This window comes from Oncorhynchus gorbuscha, linkage group LG19 (genome assembly GCF_021184085.1).
Source record: "Oncorhynchus gorbuscha isolate QuinsamMale2020 ecotype Even-year linkage group LG19, OgorEven_v1.0, whole genome shotgun sequence".
NCBI classification, from domain to species: Eukaryota; Metazoa; Chordata; class Actinopteri; order Salmoniformes; family Salmonidae; genus Oncorhynchus; species Oncorhynchus gorbuscha.
Window position 1 is genome coordinate 3,579,954 of NC_060191.1, and position 27,820 is coordinate 3,607,773.

General features: G+C 50.6%; 2 protein-coding genes and 1 long non-coding RNA gene across 8 annotated transcripts; 1 reads left to right on the forward strand and 2 right to left on the reverse strand.

Moving 5' to 3' along the window:
- Positions 1-3,280: 3,280 nt before the first annotated feature.
- On the reverse strand, positions 3,281-5,613 carry LOC124005928. Its single transcript, XM_046315570.1, has 3 exons — positions 5,601-5,613; positions 4,668-4,882; positions 3,281-4,343 (listed from the first exon to the last, which is right to left on the reverse strand). The coding sequence occupies exons 1-3, from the start codon at positions 5,611-5,613 to the stop codon at positions 3,474-3,476; spliced, it is 1,098 nt and encodes a 365-aa protein (XP_046171526.1). The 3' UTR covers positions 3,281-3,473.
- Positions 4,928-22,516, reverse strand: LOC124005515 (E3 ubiquitin-protein ligase RNF115-like). 2 transcript variants are annotated; one of them, XM_046314869.1, is made up of 9 exons: positions 22,359-22,516; positions 20,561-20,619; positions 20,368-20,422; positions 19,799-20,112; positions 19,576-19,644; positions 19,210-19,282; positions 18,831-18,924; positions 6,072-6,187; positions 4,928-6,001 (listed from the first exon to the last, which is right to left on the reverse strand). In XM_046314869.1, exons 1-9 carry the CDS (start codon positions 22,509-22,511, stop codon positions 5,882-5,884), a joined length of 1,053 nt encoding a protein of 350 aa, XP_046170825.1. In that variant the 5' UTR covers positions 22,512-22,516; the 3' UTR covers positions 4,928-5,881. The 2 variants fall into 2 exon arrangements, with proteins under 2 accessions (XP_046170825.1, XP_046170826.1); XM_046314870.1 differs by having other exon boundaries at positions 19,799-20,109; positions 22,359-22,515.
- Positions 22,476-27,802, forward strand: LOC124005516. 5 transcript variants are annotated; one of them, XR_006833631.1, is made up of 5 exons: positions 22,476-22,636; positions 22,804-22,942; positions 23,039-23,259; positions 23,347-23,451; positions 27,012-27,802. It is a non-coding gene; the product is annotated as an uncharacterized LOC124005516 (long non-coding RNA). The 5 variants fall into 5 exon arrangements; XR_006833633.1 differs by lacking the exon at positions 23,039-23,259 and having other exon boundaries at positions 27,012-27,107; positions 27,186-27,802; XR_006833632.1 differs by lacking the exon at positions 23,039-23,259 and having other exon boundaries at positions 22,804-22,955.
- Positions 27,803-27,820: the final 18 nt, after the last annotated feature.

The following is a 27,820-nucleotide window of genomic DNA, read 5'->3' on the forward strand; positions in this document are numbered from 1 at the left end:
TGTCACACAGAAAAGCCATTTCACACAGAAACATTTCGTCTCGGAGTTGTGTTGTGTCTTTCCCTTTGCTGTCCAAGAACAGACAAATCTCCTCACGAAGCTCGAAACATCTTTGAAGCACCTTTCCCTGGCTTAGCCATCGCACCTCTGTGTGATAAGGCAAATCACCATGCTCCGTTTCTAACTCCGTCAGAAATGCCTTGAACTGGCGGTGATTCAAACCTTTGGCTCTGATAAAGTTAACTGTGCGCGTGATGATGCTCATTACATGCTCCATTTTCAAGGCTTTACCGCACAACGCTTCCTGGTGTATGATACAATGATAAGCTGTCAGCTCACCTGTCGCGTTTTCCTCTTGCATCTTTTCCCGTATCTTCTCCACCAGTCCGCTCCTGTGTCCACACATCGCAGGTGCTCCGTCGGTTGTCAAACCCACAAGTTTTTCCCAAGGCAGCTCCATCTCATTTACACATCTTGACACCTCTTCATACAAATCATGCCCCGTAGTTGTGCCATGCATAGGACGTAAAGCCCAAAACTCCTCTGTCACGCTTAGGCTGGAGTCCACTCCGCGGATGAAAATTGACAACTGGGCAATGTCAGAAATGTCGGTGCTCTCATCCACAGCCAAGGAATATGCAATGAAATCTTTTCCCTTTTTCACAAGCTGCTCTTTTAGATTGATGGACAACTGGTCTACTCTCTCGGCAATGGTGTTTCTGCTCAGACTCACATTTTAAAAGAGTTGCCTTTTTTCTGGGCAAACTTCGTCACAAACTTTAATCATGCAGTTTTTGATGAAATCCCCCTCCGTAAATGGCCGGGCTGATTTAGCGATCTCTTCTGCCAAAATAAAACTGGCCTTGACAGCAGCCTGGCCTTGTGATTTGGCTTTTTTGAACAGAGCCTGTCGAGATTTGAGGCCTCGTTTTAATTCCTCTGCCTTTTGTAGCCTTTGTTCCATGTCCATATTCTTGTTTTTGTCCGCGTGTTTCGTTTCATAATGTCGTCTCAGATTATACTCTTTCAGTACCGCCACACTTTCTCCACACAGAAGACACACAGGTTTTCCAGCTACCTCCGTGAACAAATACTCCGACTCCCACCTTGTTTGAAAGCCCCGGTTCTCAGTGTCCACCTTCCGTTTTGCCATTTTTGATGGGTATCTGAAAGTTAATTTTACTGTGATGCTGACAACTGCTGTGCCAATAAATGTTGAAATGAAGCAGCCTACTGCTCGGTGCGTCACCGTTGCATTGTGGGAAATGTAGTATTGGTGCGTGTAAAAGATCTGCGGGCTGCCGGCTTGCTGCGGTCTGCGGGCCGGTTCTAATAACAAATCAAGATCATCCCAGGGGCCGTAAAAAACCTTCTCGCGGGCCGGATGTGGCCCGCGGGCCTTGACTCTGACATATGTGTTCTATAGCATGGCCCACTTCAGGTACTGTACCACCTTCCTGAGCATGGCCCACTTCAGGTACTGTACCACCTTCTATAGCATGGTCCACTTCAGGTACTGTCCTGCCCCACCTTCTATAGCATGGCCCACTTCAGGTACTGTACCACCTTCTATAGCATTGCCCACTTCAAGTACTGTACCACCTTCTATAGCATGGCCCACTTCAAGTACTGTACCACCTTCTATAGCATGGCCCACTTCAGGTACTGTACCACCTTCTATAGCATTGCCCACTTCAAGTACTGTACCACCTTCTATAGCATGGCCCACTTCAGGTACTGTACCACCTTCTATAGCATTGCCCACTTCAAGTACTGTACCACCTTCTATAGCATGGCCCACTTCAGGTACTGTACCACCTTCTATAGCATTGCCCACTTCAAGTACTGTACCACCTTCTATAGCATGGCCCACTTCAGGTACTGTACCACCTTCTATAGCATGGCCCACTTCAAGTACTGTACCACCTTCTATAGCATGGCCCATTTCAAGTACTGTACCACCTTCTATAGCATTGCCCACTTCAAGTACTGTACCACCTTCTATAGCATGGCCCACTTCAGGTACTGTACTGTCCAACCTTCTATAGCATGGCCCACTTCAGGTACTGTACCACCTTCTATAGCATGGCCCACTTCAGGTACTGTACCACCTTCTATAGCATGACCCATTTCAGGTACTGTACTGTACCACCTTCTATAGCATGGCCCATTTCTGGTACTGTACTGTACCACCTTCTATAGCATGGCCCACTTCAGGTACTGTACCACCTTCTATAGCATGGCCCACTTCAGGTACTGTACTTTCCCACCTGGACAGGTCTGACACCCTGTACCAATACTTTATAAAATGAACCCTTCTTTCCTAACTTACTTGTTGATCACTCATCTGTATGTGTTTTGAAGTAAATTAACTCTGCTCCACAGTAAGTTCCTGTGGGAGGAGTCTCAGAGAGTGGGTGTGTCCTTCAGTCATGAAACAAAACTGGAAAGTTCTGCCTTCATCAGGCCAGACGGGTCAGTGGTGCTTACCATCCTCAACAGGTGGGTGAAAGTGTGTGTGTTAACACTTATGTGTGTTTGCGTGTGTGTGTGTGTTACCTTGATGTGAGACTGTGTGTGTGTTACCTTGATGTGAGACTGTGTGTGTTACCTTGATGTGAGACTGGTGTGTGTTGCAGGTCGTCGTCAGAGGTCCATGATCCTGCTGTGGGTTTCATCTCCTCCAGTGCTCCAGCCCACTCCCTGCTCACACTCGCTTGGAACACACACCTTTACTGCCAGGGTCAAAGCATTGTCACATTCCCCACTACCAGGTCTGCTACATTTCCACCACTACACACTCAACTCCCACCACCATCCGAAGCCCAATGTGCTGCCTCCTCAGAACAGCATATCTAATAGATAACCTGCAGCATCGTGGGCTCTGGCATTTCTGGGATCAGAGCTTGAAATGTGTGTGTGGTTTAGCCAATACAGCCAAATATGTTGCGTGTTCCTATGTATGCTGTGACTATCTGCACTGATCTTTATCACGCTGGGAGAAGCTCTGGAATGTGTGAATATAGCATGTGATCAAACCAGGACCAGGTACACTAACTACTATGATCAGACACTGCTGCTGCTTGAGACGGTCTGACCATTACACTGCTAACAACCGTTTCTAAACTGGTTTAGAAAAGAGGTCATGTACCGAATCTATGAATGCCGTTTAAACCATTTGCCTTTTGAATAAATGATTTCTCTATTACGTCGTCACACAAGTATCGGGACTTTTAATGGACAGACAGACCCGATAAAAATCAATGTTAATGGTTTTTAATATTTTTTGAATTATTAATACATCATACATGTTATCATATATATAATAATATACACAGACTAATACCCAGGGATTCACATTGGTCTCCATTCTCAATATGCTTTGTTGTTCTCTTCTCAAACCAGAAGATGTTGGACTAAAAGTATTTACATTAAAAAAATAGTGATAGAAATGTGAAACAAAAGACAAGTCATCAACAGAGTAAAATGACAGAGCGATGCAATCTGTTTGTAATATATACACCAGACTGACAGAGCGATGCAATCTGTTTGTAATATATACACCAGAATGACAGAGCGATGCAATCTGTTTGTAATATATACACCAGACTGACAGAGCGATGCAATCTGTTTGTAATATATACACCAGAATGACAGAGCGATGCAATCTGTTTGTAATATATACACCAGACTGACAGAGCGATGCAATCTGTTTGTAATATATACACCAGAATGACAGAGCGATGCAATCTGTTTGTAATATATACACCAGACTGACAGAGCGATGCAATCTGTTTGTAATATATACACCAGACTGACAGAGCGATGCAATCTGTTTGTAATATATACACCAGAATGACAGAGCGATGCAATCTGTTTGTAATATATACACCAGACTGACAGAGCGATGCAATCTGTTTGTAATATATACACCAGAATGACAGAGCGATGCAATCTGTTTGTAATATATACACCAGAATGACAGAGCGATGCAATCTGTTTGTAATATATACACCAGACTGACAGAGCGATGCAATCTGTTTGTAATATATACACCAGACTGACAGAGCGATGCAATCTGTTTGTAATATATACACCAGAATGACAGAGCGATGCAATCTGTTTGTAATATATACACCAGAATGACAGAGCGATGCAATCTGTTTGTAATATATACACCAGACTGACAGAGCGATGCAATCTGTTTGTAATATATACACCAGAATGACAGAGCGATGCAATCTGTTTGTAATATATACACCAGACTGACAGAGCGATGCAATCTGTTTGTAATATATACACCAGAATGACAGAGCGATGCAATCTGTTTGTAATATATACACCAGACTGACAGACAGCAATCTGTTTGTAATATATACACCAGACTGACAATCTGTTTGTAATATATACACCAGACTGACTGCACAGACTGACAGATGCAATCTGTTTGTAATATATACACCAGACTGACAGAGCGATGCAATCTGTTTGTAATATATACACCAGAATGACAGAGCGATGCAATCTGTTTGTAATATATACACCAGACTGACAGAGCGATGCAATCTGTTTGTAATATATACACCAGAATGACAGAGCGATGCAATCTGTTTGTAATATATACACCAGACTGACAGAGCGATGCAATCTGTTTGTAATATATACACCAGACTGACAGAGCGATGCAATCTGTTTGTAATATATACACCAGAATGACAGAGCGATGCAATCTGTTTGTAATATATACACCAGACTGACAGAGCGATGCAATCTGTTTGTAATATATACACCAGACTGACAGAGCGATGCAATCTGTTTGTAATATATACACCAGAATGACAGAGCGATGCAATCTGTTTGTAATATATACACCAGATGCAATCTGTTTGTAATATATACACCAGACTGACAGAGCGATGCAATCTGTTTGTATGCAATCTGTTTGTAATATATACACCAGAATGACAGAGCGATGCAATCTGTTTGTAATATATACACCAGACTGACAGAGCGATGCAATCTGTTTGTAATATATACACCAGAATGACAGAGCGATGCAATCTGTTTGTAATATATACACCAGACTGACAGAGCGATGCAATCTGTTTGTAATATATACACCAGACTGACAGAGCGATGCAATCTGTTTGTAATATATACACCAGACTGACAGAGCGATGCAATCTGTTTGTAATATATACACCAGAATGACAGCGAAAGACTGTAGATTGTGGAGGGCCCCGTCTCAATAGTCAAAATGATGTCTCCTTTCTGCACTGATGTGACAGAGCTAGAAAGGCAAAATCAAATTCCTGGTGAGCATCCACCATGTTCAGTGCAGATGAGGAGGAGAGGAAGCCACTCTAGACTATTGAGATGCATCCCAGGAGTAGACAGGTAGGGAGAGACATTGTTTTACAGCAGTGCTTTTCAGAAGGATGGAAAAAGAGGAATATGGAGAAAAGAGTAGAAAAAGCGAGATGTGGTTTATGTTTGAAGCGAGGTAAAGGCAAGTGCTTGGTCATGATGAGGCAGAGGACAGCTAATGGATCATGACGTGTGTGTGTGGGGGTCTACCGAATCATGATATGTGTGTGTACTCTGTGTGAACATGGTTCCAGGGTCATTGAGACAGGAACAGCCATACTGAGATGACCATCCTATGACTGTAGATGAAGAGATGATTCAGAGAGGAGGAGTGAGATGAAGGAATGAGGCAGAGACGGAGGAGGTCTATCCTTCACAAAGTCCTTATCTCCCGTGTGCAGCAGTTCGTAGAGGGGGGGTGAGGGTAAAAAAGTGTAATGAAGGACGGATGAGAGATTAAAAGGAGGTTAGAGAGGTGCGATAAGGGGATGGAGGGATGAGGGGGAGGTGTATTTCAGAAGGACCATCTCTCCTGTGTGCGGGGGTCCGTATTTAGAGAGGGGGATTCTGGGGGGTTCTGGGTGTTGCTGTCTTCTCCATTCAACCCCTTCCTACACACAGGACACGTATCATGCTGCAGAAAGAGAGAGGAGAAAATCAGTTACAAATGTCTTCAAAACATTCCTCTTAAATATTACCCTCACCATTTCCAGCCAGGGTACTATACAGTCTGAGTGGAAGAAGTGGTTGCAGGGTAGCTGTCTGACGGGCTCTCCCACTGCAAAGTCCTCCTTGCACACCGGACACTCCATACTGCAGTCTGGAGACACACACACACACCTTTTTATTATCTAGTATTACATTCCTGTTAGAAATTATCATACATAAATATCTTACACGCAGGAAAAATACTCCATATTACAGTATACAGAGAACGGGGGAGGAGAGGGAGAGATGGGAAGACTGAAGGGATGATGAAGCTGGGGCTACATTGGATGTTTTTACTGAACTTAGGCAAGCCAGTTAAGAACAAATTCTTATTTACAATGACGGACTATCAGACATTAAAATAACTGAAGCCTAGCATCTGATGCCAAATTCCTGAGTGGCTGGTTGAGATGATTTAAGAGTAATAAGTAGCACTCTTAATGACAAGAGATAGTGAGACAACAGCTATGTGGGCCCTGAGCCAGGGGGACAGAGAGAGACAACAGCTATGTGGGCCCTGAGCCAGGGGGACAGAGAGAGACAACAGCTATGTGGGCCCTGAGCCAGGGGGACAGAGAGAGACAACAGCTATGTGGGCCCTGAGCCAGGGGGACAGAGAGAGACAACAGCTATGTGGGCCCTGAGCCAGGGGGACAGAGAGAGACAACAGCTATGTGGGCCCTGAGCCAGGCGAGACCGAGAGAGACAGAGAGGGAGACAACAGCTATGTGGGCCCTGAGCCAGGGGGGACAGAGAGAGACAACAGCTATGTGGGCCCTGAGCCAGGGGGACAGAGAGAGACAACAGCTATGTGGGCCCTGAGCCAGGGGGACAGAGAGAGACAACAGCTATGTGGGCCCTGAGCCAGGGGGACAGAGAGAGACAACAGCTATGTGGGCCCTGAGCCAGGGGGACAGAGAGAGACAACAGCTATGTGGGCCCTGAGCCAGGGGGACAGAGAGAGACAACAGCTATGTGGGCCCTGAGCCAGGCGAGACCGAGAGAGACAGAGAGGGAGACAACAGCTATGTGGGCCCTGAGCCAGGGGGGACAGAGAGAGACAACAGCTATGTGGGCCCTGAGCCAGGGGAGACCGAGAGAGACAGAGAGGGAGACAACAGCTATCTGGGCCCTGAGCCAGGGGGACAGAGAGAGACAACAGCTATGTGGGCCCTGAGCCAGGGGGACAGAGAGAGACAACAGCTATGTGGGCCCTGAGCCAGGGGGACAGAGAGAGACAACAGCTATGTGGGCCCTGAGCCAGGGGGACAGAGAGAGACAACAGCTATGTGGGCCCTGAGCCAGGCGAGACCGAGAGAGACAGAGAGGGAGACAACAGCTATGTGGGCCCTGAGCCAGGGGGGACAGAGAGAGACAACAGCTATGTGGGCCCTGAGCCAGGGGGACAGAGAGAGACAACAGCTATGTGGGCCCTGAGCCAGGGGGGACAGAGAGAGACAACAGCTATGTGGGCCCTGAGCCAGGGGGACAGAGAGAGACAACAGCTATGTGGGCCCTGAGCCAGGGGGACAGAGAGAGACAACAGCTATGTGGGCCCTGAGCCAGGCGAGACCGAGAGAGACAGAGAGGGAGACAACAGCTATGTGGGCCCTGAGCCAGGGGGGACAGAGAGAGACAACAGCTATGTGGGCCCTGAGCCAGGGGAGACCGAGAGAGACAGAGAGGGAGACAACAGCTATCTGGGCCCTGAGCCAGGGGGACAGAGAGAGACAACAGCTATGTGGGCCCTGAGCCAGGGGGACAGAGAGAGACAACAGCTATGTGGGCCCTGAGCCAGGCGAGACCGAGAGAGACAGAGAGGGAGACAACAGCTATGTGGGCCCTGAGCCAGGGGGGACAGAGAGAGACAACAGCTATGTGGGCCCTGAGCCAGGGGGGACAGAGAGAGACAGAGAGGGAGACAACAGCTATCTGGGCCCTGAGCCAGGGGGACAGAGAGAGACAACAGCTATGTGGGCCCTGAGCCAGGGGACAGAGAGAGACAACAGCTATGTGGGCCCTGAGCCAGGGGGACAGAGAGAGACAACAGCTATGTGGGCCCTGAGCCAGGGGGACAGAGAGAGACAACAGCTATGTGGGCCCTGAGCCAGGCGAGACCGAGAGAGACAGAGAGGGAGACAACAGCTATGTGGGCCCTGAGCCAGGGGGGACAGAGAGAGACAACAGCTATGTGGGCCCTGAGCCAGGGGGACAGAGAGAGACAACAGCTATGTGGGCCCTGAGCCAGGGGGGACAGAGAGAGACAACAGCTATGTGGGCCCTGAGCCAGGGGGACAGAGAGAGACAACAGCTATGTGGGCCCTGAGCCAGGGGGACAGAGAGAGACAACAGCTATGTGGGCCCTGAGCCAGGCGAGACCGAGAGAGACAGAGAGGGAGACAACAGCTATGTGGGCCCTGAGCCAGGGGGGACAGAGAGAGACAACAGCTATGTGGGCCCTGAGCCAGGGGAGACCGAGAGAGACAGAGAGGGAGACAACAGCTATCTGGGCCCTGAGCCAGGGGGACAGAGAGAGACAACAGCTATGTGGGCCCTGAGCCAGGGGAGACCGAGAGAGACAGAGAGGGAGACAACAGCTATGTGGGCCCTGAGCCAGGGGGACAGAGAGAGACAACAGCTATGTGGGCCCTGAGCCAGGGGGACAGAGAGAGACAACAGCTATGTGGGCCCTGAGCCAGGGGGACAGAGAGAGACAACAGCTATGTGGGCCCTGAGCCAGGGGACAACAGCTATGTGGGCCCTGACCGAGAGAGAGGGAGGGAGGGAGAGAGACAACAGCTATGTGGGCCCTGAGCCAGGGGGGACAGAGAGAGACAACAGCTATGTGGGCCCTGAGCCAGGGGAGACCGAGAGAGACAGAGAGGGAGACAACAGCTATGTGGGCCCTGAGCCAGGGGGACAGAGAGAGACAACAGCTATGTGGGCCCTGAGCCAGGGGGGACAGAGAGAGACAACAGCTATGTGGGCCCTGAGCCAGGGGGATAGATAGAGACACCAGCTATGTGGGCCCTGGGCCAGGGGGACAGAGAGAGACAACAGCTATGTGGGCCCTGAGCCAGGGGAGACCGAGAGAGACAACAGCTATGTGGGCCCTGAGCCAGGGGGGACAGAGAGAGACAACAGCTATGTGGGCCCTGAGCCAGGGGGGACAGAGACAACAGCTATGTGGGCCCTGAGCCAGGGGGGACAAAGAGAGACAACAGCTATGTGGGCCCTGGGCCAGGGGAGACCGAGAGAGACCGAGAGAGAGACAACAGCTATGTGGGCCCTGAGCCAGGGGGGACAGAGAGAGACAACAGCTATGTGGGCCCTGAGCCAGGGGAGACCGAGAGAGACAGAGAGGGAGACAACAGCTATGTGGGCCCTGAGCCAGGGGGACAGAGAGAGACAACAGCTATGTGGGCCCTGAGCCAGGGGGATAGAGAGAGACACCAGCTATGTGGGCCCTGGGCCAGGGGGACAGAGAGAGACAACAGCTATGTGGGCCCTGAGCCAGGGGAGACCGAGAGAGACAGAGAGGGAGACAACAGCTATGTGGGCCCTGAGCCAGGGGGGACAGAGAGAGACGACAGCTATGTGGGCCCTGAGCCAGGGGAGACCGAGAGAGACAACAGCTATGTGGGCCCTGAGCCAGGGGAGACCGAGAGAGACAGAGAGGGAGACAACAGCTATGTGGGCCCTGAGCCAGGGGGGACAGAGAGAGACGACAGCTATGTGGGCCCTGAGCCAGGGGAGACCGAGAGAGACCGAGAGAGAGACAACAGCTATGTGGGCCCTGAGCCAGGGGGGACAGAGAGAGACAACAGCTATGTGGGCCCTGAGCCAGGGGAGACCGAGAGAGACAGAGAGGGAGACAACAGCTATGTGGGCCCTGAGCCAGGGGGACAGAGAGAGACAACAGCTATGTGGGCCCTGAGCCAGGGGGGACAGAGAGAGACGACAGCTATGTGGGCCCTGAGCCAGGGGGATAGAGAGAGACACCAGCTATGTGGGCCCTGGGCCAGGGGGGACAGAGAGAGACAACAGCTATGTGGGCCCTGAGCCAGGGGAGACCGAGAGAGACAACAGCTATGTGGGCCCTGAGTCAGGGGGGACAGAGAGAGATAACAGCTATGTGGGCCCTGAGCCAGGGGGGACAGAGAGAGACAACAGCTATGTGGGACCTGAGCCAGGGGGGACAGAGAGAGACAACAGCTATGTGGGCCCTGAGCCAGGGGGGACAGAGAGAGACAACAGCTATGTGGGCCCTGGGCCAGGGGGGAAGGAGAGAGGGAGAGAGAGACAACAGCTATGTGGGCCCTGAGCCAGGGGAGACTGAGAGAGACAGAGAGGGAGACAACAGCTATGTGGGCCCTGAGCCAGGGGGATAGAGAGAGACAACAGCTATGTGGGCCCTGGGCCAGGGGGACAGAGAGAGACAACAGCTATGTGGGCCCTGAGCCAGGGGAGACCGAGAGAGACAGAGAGGGAGACAACAGCTATGTGGGCCCTGAGCCAGGGGGACAGAGAGAGACAACAGCTATGTGGGCCCTGAGCCAGGGGAGACCGAGAGAGACAACAGCTATGTGGGCCCTGAGCCAGGGGGATAGAGAGACACCAGCTATGTGGGCCCTGGGCCAGGGGGACAGAGAGAGACAACAGCTATGTGGGCCCTGAGCCAGGGGAGACCGAGAGAGACAGAGAGGGAGACAACAGCTATGTGGGCCCTGAGCCAGGGGGGACAGAGAGAGACAACGGCTATGTGGGCCCTGAGCCAGGGGGGACAGAGAGAGACAACAGCTATGTGGGCCCTGGGCCAGGGGGACAGAGAGAGACAACAGCTATGTGGGCCCTGAACCAGGGGAGACAGAGAGGGAGACAACAGCTATGTGGGCCCTGAGCCAGGGGGATAGAGAGAGGCAACAGCTATGTGGGCCCTGAGCCAGGGGAGACCGAGAGAGACAACAGCTATGTGGGCCCTGAGCCAGGGGGGACAGAGAGAGACAACAGCTATGTGGGCCCTGGGCCAGGGGGGACAGAGAGAGACAACAGCTATGTGGGCCCTGAGCCAGGGGAGACCGGGAGAGAGAGAGAGAGACAACAGCTATGTGGGCCCTGAGCCAGGGGAGACCTAGAGAGACAGAGAGGGAGACAACAGCTAGAGAGACAGAGAGGGAGACAACAGCTATGTGGGCCCTGAGCCAGGGGGGACAGAGAGAGACGACAGCTATGTGGGCCCTGAGCCAGGGGAGACCGAGAGAGACCGAGAGAGAGACAACAGCTATGTGGGCCCTGAGCCAGGGGGGACAGAGAGAGACAACAGCTATGTGGGCCCTGAGCCAGGGGAGACCGAGAGAGACAGAGAGGGAGACAACAGCTATGTGGGCCCTGAGCCAGGGGGACAGAGAGAGACAACAGCTATGTGGGCCCTGAGCCAGGGGGGACAGAGAGAGACGACAGCTATGTGGGCCCTGAGCCAGGGGGATAGAGAGAGACACCAGCTATGTGGGCCCTGGGCCAGGGGGGACAGAGAGAGACAACAGCTATGTGGGCCCTGAGCCAGGGGAGACCGAGAGAGACAACAGCTATGTGGGCCCTGAGTCAGGGGGGACAGAGAGAGATAACAGCTATGTGGGCCCTGAGCCAGGGGGGACAGAGAGAGACAACAGCTATGTGGGACCTGAGCCAGGGGGGACAGAGAGAGACAACAGCTATGTGGGCCCTGAGCCAGGGGGGACAGAGAGAGACAACAGCTATGTGGGCCCTGGGCCAGGGGGGAAGGAGAGAGGGAGAGAGAGACAACAGCTATGTGGGCCCTGAGCCAGGGGAGACTGAGAGAGACAGAGAGGGAGACAACAGCTATGTGGGCCCTGAGCCAGGGGGATAGAGAGAGACAACAGCTATGTGGGCCCTGGGCCAGGGGGACAGAGAGAGACAACAGCTATGTGGGCCCTGAGCCAGGGGAGACCGAGAGAGACAGAGAGGGAGACAACAGCTATGTGGGCCCTGAGCCAGGGGGACAGAGAGAGACAACAGCTATGTGGGCCCTGAGCCAGGGGAGACCGAGAGAGACAGAGAGGGAGACAACAGCTATGTGGGCCCTGAGCCAGGGGGGACAGAGAGAGACAACAGCTATGTGGGCCCTGAGCCAGGGGGGACAGAGAGAGACAACAGCTATGTGGGCCCTGAGCCAGGGGGACAGAGAGAGACAACAGCTATGTGGGCCCTGAGCCAGGGGGATAGAGAGAGGCAACAGCTATGTGGGCCCTGAGCCAGGGGAGACCGAGAGAGACAACAGCTATGTGGGCCCTGAGCCAGGGGGGACAGAGAGAGACAACAGCTATGTGGGCCCTGGGCCAGGGGGGACAGAGAGAGACAACAGCTATGTGGGCCCTGAGCCAGGGGAGACCGAGAGAGACAACAGCTATGTGGGCCCTGAGTCAGGGGGGACAGAGAGAGATAACAGCTATGTGGGCCCTGAGCCAGGGGGGACAGAGAGAGACAACAGCTATGTGGGACCTGAGCCAGGGGGGACAGAGAGAGACAACAGCTATGTGGGCCCTGAGCCAGGGGGGACAGAGAGAGACAACAGCTATGTGGGCCCTGGGCCAGGGGGGAAGGAGAGAGGGAGAGAGAGACAACAGCTATGTGGGCCCTGAGCCAGGGAGACTGAGAGACAGGAGAGGGAGACAACAGCTATGTGGGCCCTGAGCCAGGGGGATAGAGAGAGACAACAGCTATGTGGGCCCTGGGCCAGGGGGACAGAGAGAGACAACAGCTATGTGGGCCCTGAGCCAGGGGAGACCGAGAGAGACAGAGAGGGAGACAACAGCTATGTGGGCCCTGAGCCAGGGGGACAGAGAGAGACAACAGCTATGTGGGCCCTGAGCCAGGGGAGACCGAGAGAGACAACAGCTATGTGGGCCCTGAGCCAGGGGGATAGAGAGACACCAGCTATGTGGGCCCTGGGCCAGGGGGACAGAGAGAGACAACAGCTATGTGGGCCCTGAGCCAGGGGAGACCGAGAGAGACAGAGAGGGAGACAACAGCTATGTGGGCCCTGAGCCAGGGGGGACAGAGAGAGACAACAGCTATGTGGGCCCTGAGCCAGGGGGGACAGAGAGAGACAACAGCTATGTGGGCCCTGGGCCAGGGGGACAGAGAGAGACAACAGCTATGTGGGCCCTGAACCAGGGGAGACAGAGAGGGAGACAACAGCTATGTGGGCCCTGAGCCAGGGGGATAGAGAGAGGCAACAGCTATGTGGGCCCTGAGCCAGGGGAGACCGAGAGAGACAACAGCTATGTGGGCCCTGAGCCAGGGGGGACAGAGAGAGACAACAGCTATGTGGGCCCTGGGCCAGGGGGGACAGAGAGAGACAACAGCTATGTGGGCCCTGAGCCAGGGGAGACCGGGAGAGAGAGAGAGAGACAACAGCTATGTGGGCCCTGAGCCAGGGGAGACCGAGAGAGAGAGAGACAACAGCTATGTGGGCCCTGAACCAGGGGAGACCGAGAGAGAGAGAGACAACAGCTATGTGGGCCCTGAGCCAGGGGAGACCGGGAGAGAGAGAGAGGGAGACAACAGCTATGTGGGCCCTGAGCCTGGGGGGACAGAGAGAAACAGCTATGTGGGCCATGAGCCAGGGGGGACAGAGAGACAACAGCTATGTGGGCCCTGAGCCAGGGGAGACCGAGAGAGACAGAGAGGGAGACAACAGCTATGTGGGCCCTGAGCCAGGGGAGACCGAGAGAGGGAGGGAGGGAGAGAGACAACAGCTATGTGGGCCCTGAGCCAGGGGAGACCGAGAGAGAGAGAGAGGGAGACAACAGCTATGTGGGCCTTGAGCCAGGGGAGACCGGGAGAGAGAGAGGGAGAGAGACAACAGCTATGTGGGCCCTGAGCCAGGGGAGACCGGGAGAGAGAGAGAGACAACAGCTATGTGGGCCCTGAGCCAGGGGAGACCGGGAGAGAGAGACAACAGCTATGTGGGCCCTGAGCCAGGGGAGACCGAGAGAGAAAGAGAGAGAGAGACAACAGCTATGTGGGCCCTGAGCCAAGGGAGACCGGGAGAGAGAGAGAGAGGGAGACAACAGCTATGTGGGCCCTGAGCCAGGGGAGACCGGGAGAGAGAGAGAGAGACAACAGCTATGTGGGCCCTGAGCCAGGGGAGACCGAGAGAGAGAGAGACAACAGCTATGTGGGCCCTGAGCCAGGGGAGACGAGAGAGGGAGAGAGAGAGACAACAGCTATGTGGGCCCTGAGCCAGGGGAGACGAGAGAGGGAGAGAGAGAGAGACAACAGCTATGTGGGCCCTGAGCCAGGGGAGACGAGAGAGGGAGAGAGAGAGAGACAACAGCTATGTGGGCCCTGAGCCAGGGGAGACCGGGAGAGAGAGAGACAACAGCTATGTGGGCCCTGAGCCAGGGGAGACCGAGAGAGGGAGAGAGACAACAGCTATGTGGGCCCTGAGCCAGGGGAGACGAGAGAGGGAGAGAGAGAGAGAGAGACAACAGCTATGTGGGCCCTGAGCCAGGGGAGACCGGGAGAGAGAGACAACAGCTATGTGGGCCCTGAGCCAGGGGAGACCGAGAGAGAAAGAGAGAGAGAGAGACAACAGCTATGTGGGCCCTGAGCCAAGGGAGACCGGGAGAGAGAGAGAGAGGGAGACAACAGCTATGTGGGCCCTGAGCCAGGGGAGACCGGGAGAGAGAGAGAGACAACAGCTATGTGGGCCCTGAGCCAGGGGAGACCGAGCGAGAGAGAGAGAGAGAGAGAGACAACAGCTATGTGGGCCCTGAACCAGGGGAGACCGAGAGACAACAGCTATGTGGGCCCTGAGCCAGGGGAGACGAGAGAGGGAGAGAGAGAGAGACAACAGCTATGTGGGCCCTGAGCCAGGGGAGACGAGAGAGGGAGAGAGAGAGACAACAGCTATGTGGGCCCTGAGCCAGGGGAGACGAGAGAGAGAGAGAGACAACAGCTATGTGGGCCCTGAGCCAGGGGAGACCGGGAGAGAGAGACAACAGCTATGTGGGCCCTGAGCCAGGGGAGACCGGGAGAGAGAGAGAGACAACAGCTATGTGGGCCCTGAGCCAGGGGAGACCGGGAGAGAGAGACAACAGCTATGTGGGCCCTGAGCCAGGGGAGACCGAGAGAGAAAGAGAGAGAGAGACAACAGCTATGTGGGCCCTGAGCCAAGGGAGACCGGGAGAGAGAGAGAGAGAGAGGGAGACAACAGCTATGTGGGCCCTGAGCCAGGGGAGACCGGGAGAGAGAGAGACAACAGCTATGTGGGCCCTGAGCCAGGGGAGACCGAGAGAGAGAGAGAGAGAGACAACAGCTATGTGGGCCCTGAACCAGGGGAGACCGAGAGAGAGAGAGACAACAGCTATGTGGGCCCTGAGCCAGGGGAGACGAGAGAGGGAGAGAGAGACAACAGCTATGTGGGCCCTGAGCCAGGGGAGACGAGAGAGGGAGAGAGAGAGACAACAGCTATGTGGGCCCTGAGCCAGGGGAGACGAGAGAGGGAGAGAGAGAGAGACAACAGCTATGTGGGCCCTGAGCCAGGGAGACCGGGAGAGAGAGAGACAACAGCTATGTGGGCCCTGAGCCAGGGGAGACCGAGAGAGGGAGAGAGACAACAGCTATGTGGGCCCTGAGCCAGGGGAGACGAGAGAGGGAGAGAGAGAGAGACAACAGCTATGTGGGCCCTGAGCCAGGGGAGACCGGGAGAGAGAGACAACAGCTATGTGGGCCCTGAGCCAGGGGAGACCGAGAGAGAAAGAGAGAGAGAGAGACAACAGCTATGTGGGCCCTGAGCCAAGGGAGACCGGGAGAGAGAGAGAGAGGGAGACAACAGCTATGTGGGCCCTGAGCCAGGGGAGACCGGGAGAGAGAGAGAGACAACAGCTATGTGGGCCCTGAGCCAGGGGAGACCGAGCGAGAGAGAGAGAGAGAGACAACAGCTATGTGGGCCCTGAACCAGGGGAGACCGAGAGACAACAGCTATGTGGGCCCTGAGCCAGGGGAGACGAGAGAGGGAGAGAGAGAGAGACAACAGCTATGTGGGCCCTGAGCCAGGGGAGACGAGAGAGGGAGAGAGAGAGACAACAGCTATGTGGGCCCTGAGCCAGGGGAGACGAGAGAGAGAGAGAGACAACAGCTATGTGGGCCCTGAGCCAGGGGAGACGAGAGAGGGAAAGAGAGAGAGACAACAGCTATGTGGGCCCTGAGCCAGGGGAGACCGAGAGAGGGAGAGAGACAACAGCTATGTGGGCCCTGAGCCAGGGGAGACGAGAGAGGGAGAGAGAGAGAGACAACAGCTATGTGGGCCCTGAGCCAGGGGAGACGAGAGAGGGAGAGAGAGAGAGACAACAGCTATGTGGGCCCTGAGCCAGGGGAGACGAGAGAGGGAGAGAGAGAGAGACAACAGCTATGTGGGCCCTGAGCCAGGGGAGACCGAGAGAGAGAGAGACAACAGCAATGTGGGCCCTGAGCCAGTGGAGACAAAGAGAGACAGCTGTTGTCTCACTCTTTCTATGTGGGCCCTGGGCCAGGGGGAATAGAGAGTGACAGAGAGGGAGAGAGACAACAGCTATGTGGGTCTTGGGCCAGGGGGGGACAGAGACAGACACAGAGTGAGGCCGAGAGAGACAGAGAGAGGTAGAGAGGAAGAGAGAGAGAGAGAGTGAAACAGAGGACAGATGTGTGTATGTGAGAAAGATGAGGACATGAGACAGCAGCTAGGAGTCCTCATTTACCCCAATGAGTCAGCTGTCAGCAGCATAGCTATACTAGCTTATTTACAGTACCAGTCAAAAGGTTGGACACACCTACTCATTCAAGGGCTTTTCTTTATCTTTACAATTGTCTACATTGTAGAATAATAGTAAAGACATCAAAACTATGAAATAACACATATGGAATCATGTAGTAACCAAAAAAGTGTTAAACAAATCAAAATATATATTTCATATGAGTTTCTTCAAAGCAGTCACCCTTTGCCTTGATGACAGCTTTGCACACTTTTGGCATTCTCTCAATCAGCTTCATGAGGTAGTGACCTGGAATGCATTTCAATTAACCGTTGTGCCTTGTTAAAAGTTAATTTGTGGAATTTATTTCCTTAATGTGTTTGAGCCAATCAGTTGTGTTGTGACAAGGTAGGGGTGGTATACAGAAGATAGCCCTATTTAGTTAAAGACCAAGTCCATGTTATGGCAAGAACAGCTCAAATAAGCAAAGAGAAACAACATTCTATCATTACTTTAAGACATGAAGGTCAGTCAATCTGGAAAATTTGCTGTGCTGTGATGAAACTGGCTCTGATGAGGACTGCCACAATGCCACTTTCATAATGTTTACATATCTTGCCTCACTCATATGTATATACTGTATTTTATACCATCTATTGCATCTTGTCTATGCCGCTCTGTCGTTGCTCATCCATATATTTATATGTATATATTCTTATTCCATTCCTTTTTGTGTGTATTAGGTATGAAATTGTTAGATTACTTGTTAGATATTGCTGCACTGTCGGAACTAGAAGCACAAGCATTTCGCTGCATTAACATCTGCTAACCATGTGTATTTGATAGGAAAGGAAGACCCAGAGTTACCTGCTGCAGAGGATAAATTCATTAGAGTTAACTGCACCTCAGATTGCAGCCCAAATAAATGCTTCAGAGTTCAAGTAACAGACATCTCAACATCAGCTGTTCAGAGGAGTGAATCAGGCCTTCATGGTCGAATTGCTGCAAAAGAAACCACCAATAAGAAGAAGAGACTTGCTTGGGCCAAGAAACACGAGCAATGGACAAATCTGATTTTTGTATCCAACCGCTGTGTCTTTGTGAGACGCTGAGTAGGTGATGGGATAATCTCACCGTGTGATTCCCACCGTGAAGCATGGAGGTGGTGTGATGGTGCTTTGCTGGTGACACTGTCTGATTTATTTAGAATTCCAAGGCACACTTAACCAGCATGGCTACCACAGCATTCTGCAGCAATACGCCATCCCATCTGGTTTGGACTTAGTGGGACTATGATTTGTTTTTCAACAGAACAATGACCCAACACACCTCCAGGCTGTGTAAGGGCTATTTGACCAAGGAGTGATGAAGGGCTGCATCAGATGACCTGGCCTCCACAATTATTTTAATTTCATTTATTTTTAGTTAAGAACAAATTCTTATTGTACAATGACTGCCTACCCCGGGCAACGCAGGGCCAATTGTGCACCGCCCAATGGGAATCCCAATCACAGCCAGATGTAATTCAGCCTGGATTCGCACCAGGGACTGTAGTGACGCCTCATGCACTGAGATGCAGTGCCTTAGACCGTTGCGCCACTTGGGAGCACAATCACCCGACCTTAACCCAATTGAGATGGTTTGGGATGAGTTGGATCACAGAGCGAAGGAAAATCAGCAAACAAGTACTCAGCATATGTGGGAACTGTTGGAAAAGCTTTCTAGGTAAAGCTGGTTGAGAGAATGCCAAGAGTGTGCAAAGCTGTCAAGGCAAAGGGTGGCTACTTAGAATCTAAAACTTTAAATATATATTGATTTGTTTTGGTTGTAAACAAAAAAAGCGTTATTTCATAGTTTTGATGTTTTCACTATTTTTCTACAATGTATAACATTTTTAAAAATAAAAACCCTTAAATGAATACGCGTGTCCAAACTTTTGACTGGTAGTGTATAGGCCACGGCACTATGGAGACACTGGAGAGGAGGTAAAGGACTGACCTGCTTGATCCTGAGACACGTTGACTGTAGGTATGGAGGAGATCTTCTCTTTCTCTGCAGGAGGAGGTCCCGTGTTCTCAAACTGACCTAACAACTACACACAGGTAGACAGAGAAGATACATCACAATGGTTGCTGCAGGAACTATAAGAACAGCTTTGTGCTGTAAACTGTTTGCTAACAGAGCATGATACAACAAAAGAGTAAAACCATCAGAAACATCCGGGAAAAGATAGAGAGAAATTACCAAGAGAACTGATAAACCTTCATTAGCATTCTGGGTCTACCAACATCCATATAGGATACTACGTAGTATGAAGTAATAGTTGGCTAGTGGCCATCCATACCAAATCAAGTGAATGGGGTTTGTGCGTGCGTACCTGTGTGATGACTGCGTCCAGTCCCCCCTGTCCCCAAGCATAGTCCCCTGGGTTAGAGTGTAGCATCCCCGTCCTAACACACAGAGAGAGGAGGTCAATTACAGTTAAAGATGAAACATTCAGGAAATATCCTGTTTCACACATGATGAACTGCAACAATATGGGTTGTGATTTAGTTTGGGTTTAAATGACAGGGTCCCAGGGGTGCTGGCTGAGGCACACCCATAACAAGTCAGGGAACCTTCAAATATTCATGTTGATCCACCTCACTATTTGTAAGGAATCCACAAGAGAAAGTGTGTAAGTCAAACTATGGACTTACATACTGTATAACCACTGCTTACATGGCAGTAAGAAGGTTCTTACCAAGAGAGGGGAGGTGAGCCAGGAACTCCAGAGTTGGCAAATAGACCAGCCAGAAACTGTTGTACTATCCTACAGAGAGAGAAGGCACATACATCAGTCAGGAATGAGATCAGCAGAACACTGAAAACTTTTTTTAAAAGACAACATTTAGAATCTGCAAATCCTGACTGATCAAAACAGCCATATGAATATCAACATGGCATCGTAAGGAGAGGAGTCTCACCCCTCTACGGCAGGTGAGCGGTCAGGTCTGCTGCTCCCTCTGGAGCGGTACCTCCGCTGACTGTGCAGGCGAGGGGGGCGACCGGGCCCCCAGTGTTCCCCCCCTCCCAGAGGACCCCCCAGGGGTCCTCCTAGCCCAGCAGGGACTGACCCTCCGATAGGACCTCCTCCCAGGCCTCCTAGCCCTCCCAGCCCCCCCAGACCTAACCCCCCTGATCCTACTCCAACCCCTCCACCAGGGACCCGGGGCTCTGAGTCTGGACTGTCACCATCCACTGTGAAAGGCCTCTCTACAAACAACAGGTGCCACAGCTGCTGAGAGAGAAATGAGGGGTGAGGGTGAAAACAGAGAAGGTGGGAGGAGGGGGAATGGAGAGAGGGACAGTGGAAGGGGGAGAGAGGGACAGTGGAAGGGGGAGAGAGGGACAGTGGAAGGGGGAGAGAGATAGAGAAAGCATGTGAAAGAAAGATGGGATCACAAAAGGTACATTTAGTACAGATGAGATCACAGTACACATTTGCACCCCCCACCCCTGTACCCTCCAGGCCACAGTGCACTGCATATCATACCTCTGCAAACTGTGTGGCTGTGTCATCTGTCCCGTTAGTGCCACCCTCTAGCAGACTGAGGGAGGCAGAACACAGCATTAGTAACATCCAACATCTATACACAGTCATTCTCCACCACCTTCCATTCACTCTGCCTAGCCTATGTCTGGTAGATTCATTAAAACTACAGACATAAGAAACAAGATATTCTCACCTGGAATCTTCTGTTACCTCCTCTATAAAGCCAGACTCACACCTGGGACAGATGTACTCCTGCAAAAACACACAACACCACAAACTCAGAGAGTACATGAGTCACACCGTGTTCTATACAGGGCTGCTGAGGCAGCTATGCAGGGGTTTCTGTCTGTAGAATGGGGAAATGTCTAGTAGGGATCTGTGGCAGAGTCAGGATATAGCCTATTTGAACATAGCATTAGGCAGGAACATAAACATGTAAAGTGGAAGTTGTCATCGAGAAGTATTCTTCCCTGGCACCAGTGTCGAGTTCAATCACAATGGGATTAGGCCTATGACACAGACATGTTCTTTATTCCACAAAACAAAAGGACACTTGAACTTGAAGTGAACCTCATTCCAAAATTGTTCAAAACCTGTATACTGTATGCAATATTGTGTGTAGGCTTAGGATATGCCTCAGCCATTGGCATCTGGTGAAAACATACAGACACTATGCCTGAAAGAAGAATGCTTCAGAAGGACAAACACAGGGTTCTGTATATTCGAGGCATGCGCGCTCTCTCTTTCAGTATATGTCTTGGGGAGGTGAGACAGATTAACTGCTTATATGCAGTCAGTGAGTGGGCATGGCTGAAACATGCCTCAGCAGCACAGAGAGAGTGTGAGACAATGAGACCAACAGGCAGGGTTAGCCTGTGAGCAGGCTAGATCAGAGTTTCCCAAATTCTCCCCCAACCCCAGTACAAGTTTAGTTTCTTGCCTTAGAGCTTCACAGCTGATTCAAATAATCAAAGCTTTTATTTAACTAGGCAAGTCAGACAAAAAACAAATTCTTATTTACAATTACAACCTACCCTGGCCAAACCCTAACCCGTACTACACTGGCCCAATGGAACTCCCAATCATGACCGGTTGTAATACAGCCTGGAATCTAACCATGGTCACTGAGATGCAGTGCCTTAGACCGCTGCGCCACTCTGGAGGTCAATCTTGATGATGGGGGGGCAGGACCGAGTTTGGGAAACCCTGGGCTAGATGGATCGGACCCATAGGCACAGATCTATTTCCCAATAAGAGGGAAATCTCAAAACTAGCCTTAGGTCCGTTTTTAGACCTACTTCAGCCTCCTCCCAGATGTAGCTTCAATGGCAGGAAGGGAATAAACAGGGGATTACCAGCCTGCCTCTCACTGACCAGCCTAACATACACAAATGTATCCTAGCGAACGTTGGTTTAGACAGGCAGACTGAATGACTTACTGACATATTGACTGATTGACAGAGACTGCGAGTCAATAACAAAGAGATAGCTACACGACTGGCTAGCTAAATGTTAACGTTAAGTGTCAAAACTTTGTAGGCCAAGGAGTAGCCAGACTGGCCTAGTTACGTTGAAATATCCATCAGATTTCCATATAGCTACCTCCTCGAGGAATTCAGGAAAAGTACACAAAACCCACCTCGAATAAGGTTAACATCACATCAAATAACACCAGCTACTCAGTAACTACAGGTACGGTTAATCAACCATGCCAGTATCATCTTTAACAATTACTGTACGTAATGTCTTTGTTAAAGAAATTAGTTGACAAATACTATTGTAAAAGCGAGCAACAACAAATATCAACATTGTATGCTAGCTAGTTAGAGCCAGTGCCGAGGGCCCTACTGGCTAGCCGTCTACAGTTAGCAGCTAGCTAGTTAAACAACTTCTGCTATTTGCTGGACTCCGATTCGGTTGTCAACCGACAGAAAAGAACAAGACCTGCTTTGAACAGACATGATCGGGACACGGTGAAACGACTGACTTACCGGGAGCTTGGGGCTTACTTCTCCCTTACAACAATGACAGAAGAACCGATGCGGGGGAACCGCCGCAGCTTCCGCCATCTTCCCCAGAATAGCACAAACAGTGACGTCGGTCCTCCTGCATACCAAAGAGGTGGTCCGCCAACATCCCTTCATGCAATGCGCAACTCTTTGGGAAAATTAGCTTACTTGTCAGGGCACATGTGTTTGGGATTCTGAAGTTGTTTTGCGAGGATTCTCCCGAAACTAATTTCATGATCTGAAAAGGGTGTTTTGCAAAGGTTTGTGAGCATGGCAGTTAAGTTATAAAATTAAAGTTGTTAGTAAACGTTGTTGAATAGCCGTGATTTGGTTACTGGTTGTGAGTGTCATTATACTTCTCAGCATAAGTATGATGAACAGTCCAAAAACATGTTGTTGACCCGTTCCCCGGTTCCTCCTGTCTCAGCATATGACTGTCCAGGAGCTGCGGCTGTGTGGCCTGCTGCTACAGGAGCACTTTGGGGAGGATAGGCACTCACCTGCTCAGAGGAGGGGCACAGAACCTCAGGACCATCGCCAATGAGACCAACACACCACTGGACCTGGTACTAAACAAACGTACACACATAAAACATTGTTCAACAGGGGTGGTGACCCTGTCTCTTCTGCAGGTGAAGAAGTCTCTGTGTGTGTTGGTACAGCACGGTGCTTGTGAGTTCGGGCCGGCGAGGCCCCGGGAGTCCAGTGGAGTACCGGGCCAGCTGTGAGCGGGTTCTAAGTGTTCTGCGGTACATCTACACAGCTAAGACCCTGTATGGAGACACAGGAGAACTCATCGTGGAGGAGGTCCTACAACGAGGCCATATGAACTTGAGCAACACAGTCAAGACTGTAGCTGACCGACTCACTCATAACATGGAGGGTGTGTGAGAGAGCGATTAAAAGACGTATGATTGTTCTATATTTTGAATGACTTGTGCCTCTTTCTATCTCCTCCCTCTCTTTCCAGTCGTGTGGTGATGAGGGGATCTACTGGCGGGTGAACTTTGAGAGGTTCCATCAGCACTTCAGAGACCAGGGCATCATTAGTGCTGTGGCCAGCAAACTGGACCAGGTTAGTGTCGCAGACCCCTACAGACCACCTCGGTATGCTTGTAGACCAGGAGAGATTTAATGGGGGTGGTCTAAGTCAGTGATTCCCAAACTGAGGGGTTAGCAGGGAGGGCGTGGCCTAGTTAAATAAATAAAAAATGGCAACATTTTCTCTGCACTTCAAGATAAAATGTGTAGAATTGCAGGAAAGCTTTAAACCTACCAGATGTTTTCTCCACCAACAAGACGGGTGTGAACTAGAGGTCGCCCGATTATGATCGGGCGACCAAAAAAGCCGATGCCGATTAAATTTGTGTATTTTTTTTTTTACATGTATTTGTAATAATGACAATTACAACAATACTGAATTAACACTTATTTTAACTTATAATACATCAATAAAATCAATTTAGCCTCAAGTAGATAATGAAACATGTTCAATTTGGTTTAAATAATGCAGAAACAGTGTTGGAGAAGAACGTAAAAGAGCAAAATGTGCAATGTAAGAAATCTAATGTTTCAGTTCCTTACTCAGAACATGAGAACATATGAAAGCTGGTGATTCCTTTTAACATGAGTCTTCAATATTCCCAGGTAAGAAGTTTTAGGTTGTAGTTATTATAGGACAATTTCCCTCTATACCATTTGTGTTTCATTAACCTTTGACTAGTAGATGTTCTTATAGGCACTTTAATATTGCCAGTGTAACAGTATAGCCTCCGTCCCTCTCCTCGCTCCTCCCTGGGCTCGAAACAGCAACACAACGACAACAGCCACTACATCTAACCAGCAAACACAACGACAACAGCCAGCTATATACAGTAGAGGCTATATACAGTAGAGGCTATAGACAGTAGAGGCTATAGACAGTAGAGGCTATAGACAGTAGAGAGGCTATAGACAGTAGAGAGGCTATAGACAGTAGAGAGGCTATAGACAGTAGAGAGGCTATAGACAGTAGAGAGGCTATAGACAGTAGAGGGGCTATAGACAGTAGAGGGGCTATATACAGTAGAGAGGCTATAGACAGTAGAGAGGCTATAGACAGTAGAGAGGCTATAGACAGTAGAGGTGCTATAGACAGTAGAGAGGCTATAGACAGTAGAGGGGCTATAGACAGTAGAGAGGCTATAGACAGTAGAGGGGCTATAGACAGTAGAGAGGCTATAGACAGTAGAGGGGCTATAGACAGTAGAGAGGCTATAGACAGTAGAGAGGCTATAGACAGTAGAGAGGCTATAGACAGTAGAGAGGCTATAGACAGTAGAGGTGCTATAGACAGTAGAGAGGCTATAGACAGTAGAGGGGCTATAGACAGTAGAGAGGCTATAGACAGTAGAGGGGCTATATACAGTAGAGGGGCTATAGACAGTAGAGGGGCTATAGACAGTAGAGAGGCTATATACAGTAGAGGGGCTATAGACACAGTAGAGGCTATATACAGTAGAGGGGCTATATACAGTAGAGGGGCTATATACAGTAGAGAGGCTATAGACAGTAGAGGGGCTATAGACAGTAGAGAGGCTATAGACAGTAGAGAGGCTATAGACAGTAGAGGTGCTATAGACAGTAGAGGGGCTATAGACAGTAGAGAGGCTATAGACAGTAGAGGGGCTATAGACAGTAGAGAGGCTATAGACAGTAGAGGGGCTATAGACAGTAGAGAGGCTATAGACAGTAGAGGGGCTATAGACAGTAGAGGGGCTATATACAGTAGAGAGGCTATAGACAGTAGAGAGGCTATAGACAGTAGAGAGGCTATAGACAGTAGAGGTGCTATAGACAGTAGAGGGGCTATAGACAGTAGAGAGGCTATAGACAGTAGAGGGGCTATAGACAGTAGAGGGGCTATAGACAGTAGAGGGGCTATAGACAGTAGAGGGGCTATAGACAGTAGAGGCTATATACAGTAGAGGGGCTATATACGGTAGAGGGGCTATAGACAGTAGAGGGGCTATAGACAGTAGAGGGGCTATAGACAGTAGAGAGGCTATATACAGTAGAGGGGCTATATACAGTAGAGAGGCTATAGACAGTAGAGAGGCTATAGACAGTAGAGAGGCTATATACAGTAGAGGCTATAGACAGTGGAGAGGCTATAGACAGTAGAGGGGCTATAGACAGTAGAGGGGCTATAGACAGTAGAGGGGCTATAGACACAGTAGAGGGGCTATAGACACAGTAGAGGGGCTATAGACAGTAGAGGGGCTATATACAGTAGAGGGGCTATAGACACAGTAGAGGGGCTATAGACACAGTAGAGGCTATATACAGTAGAGGGGCTATATACAGTAGAGGGGCTATAGACAGTAGAGGGGCTATAGACAGTAGAGGGGCTATAGACAGTAGAGGGGCTATAGACAGTAGAGAGGCTATATACAGTAGAGGGGCTATAGACAGTAGAGGGGCTATATACAGTAGAGGGGCTATAGACAGTAGAGGGGCTATAGACAGTAGAGGGGCTATAGACAGTAGAGGGGCTATAGACAGTAGAGGGGCTATAGACAGTAGAGAGGCTATAGACAGTAGAGGGGCTATAGACAGTAGAGGGGCTATAGACAGTAGAGGGGCTATAGACAGTAGAGAGGCTATAGACAGTAGAGAGGCTATATACAGTAGAGGGGCTATAGACAGTAGAGGGGCTATAGACAGTAGAGGGGCTATATACAGTAGAGGGGCTAGAGACAGTAGAGGGGCTATAGACAGTAGAGGGGCTATAGACAGGCACAGCTTAGTCGAGCTGATTGAGGTAGTATTTACATGTAGATATGGTTAAAGTGACTATGCATATATGATGTACAGAGTAGCAGTAGCGTAAAAGAGGGGTTGGTGGGTGGCGGGACACAATGCAGATAGTCCTGGTAGCCAATGTCTGGGGACACCGGTTAGTCGGGCTAATTGAGGTAGTATGTACATGAACGTATCACCCCCCCCCCTTTAAGATTTAGATGCACTATTGTAAAGTGACTGTTCCACTGGATGTCATAAGGTGAATGCACCAATTTGTAAGTCGCTCTGGATAAGAGCGTCTGCTAAATGACTTAAATGTAAATGTAAGTGACTATGCATATATGATAAACAGAGAGTAGCAGCAGCATAAAAGAGAAGTTGGGGGGGTGGAACAATGTAAATAGTCCGGGTAGCCATTTGTTTACCTGTTCAGGAGTCGTATGGGGGTAAAAGCTGTTGAGAAGCCTTTTGGTGCTCCGGTACCGCTTGCCATGCGGTAGTATAGAACAGTCTATGACTGGAGTGGCTGGGGTCTTTGACAATTTTTAGGGCCTTCCTCTGACACCGCCTGGTGTAGAGGTCCTGGATGGCAGGAAGCTTGGCACCAGTGATGCACTGGGCCGTACGCACTACCCTCTGAAGTGCCTTGCGGTCGGAGGCCGAGCACTTGCCATACCAGGCAGTGATGCAACCAGTCAGGATGCTACTGCTACGACACTCATATTATATATCTATAGACAACAGCTAGAGGCCTACGACATCACATCAACAAGTACTACTACATACTTGTTATTACTACATTACTGTAGTTTTATTACCTCTTTCTTTTACTTGTTTCTTTTCTCCCTGAAGGTTGGACTCTACAGAGAACCAGGTGGATGAGACTGTCTTTCTACTGGAGTCCTACATCTTCTCTACCAAGACCAAGTGAGAGGGAGGGAGAACCAGGTGGATGAGACTGTCTTTCTACTGGAGTCCTACATCTTTTCTACCAAGACCAAGTGAGAGGGAGGGAGGGAGAACCAGGTGGATGAGACTGTCTTTCTACTGGAGTCCTACATCTTTTCTACCAAGACCAAGTGAGAGGGAGGGAGGGAGAACCAGGTGGATGAGACTGTCTTTCTACTGGAGTCCTACATCTTTTCTACCAAGTGAGAGGGAAGGAGAACCAGGTGGATGAGACTGTCTTTCTACTGGAGTCCTACATCTTTTCTACCAAGACCAAGTGAGAGGGAGGGAGAACCAGGTGGATGAGACTGTCTTTCTACTGGAGTCCTACATCTTTTCTACCAAGACCAAGTGAGAGGGAGGGAGGGAGAACCAGGTGGATGAGACTGTCTTTCTACTGGAGTCCTACATCTTTTCTACCAAGACCAAGTGAGAGGGAGGGAGAACCAGGTGGATGAGACTGTCTTTCTACTGGAGTCCTACATCTTTTCTACCAAGTGAGAGGGAGGGAGAACCAGGTGGATGAGACTGTCTTTCTGCTGGAGTCCTACATCTTCTCTACCAAGACCAAGTGAGAGGGAGGGAGAACCAGGTGGATGAGACTGTCTTTCTACTGGAGTCCTACATCTTTTCTACCAAGACCAAGTGAGAGGGAGGGAGAACCAGGTGGATGAGACTGTCTTTCTACTGGAGTCCTACATCTTTTCTACCAA

Bases quoted from the DNA above. Each gene is read 5' to 3' on its own strand.
- LOC124005928 (XM_046315570.1), bottom strand. The intron at 4,344-4,667 runs GTGTATATATTA...TCTGTCAGTCTG, and splicing joins TGCATCGCTCTGTCAGTCTG to GTGTATATATTACAAACAGA.
- LOC124005515 (XM_046314869.1), bottom strand. From the start codon at position 22,511: ATGAAGGGATGTTGGCGGACCACCTCTTTGGTATGCAGGAGGACCGAC. The intron at 20,423-20,560 runs GTGAGAATATCT...TGCCTCCCTCAG, and splicing joins GAGGTAACAGAAGATTCCAG to TCTGCTAGAGGGTGGCACTA. The intron at 18,925-19,209 runs GTACGCACGCAC...ACCTGTGTGTAG, and splicing joins TGGACGCAGTCATCACACAG to TTGTTAGGTCAGTTTGAGAA.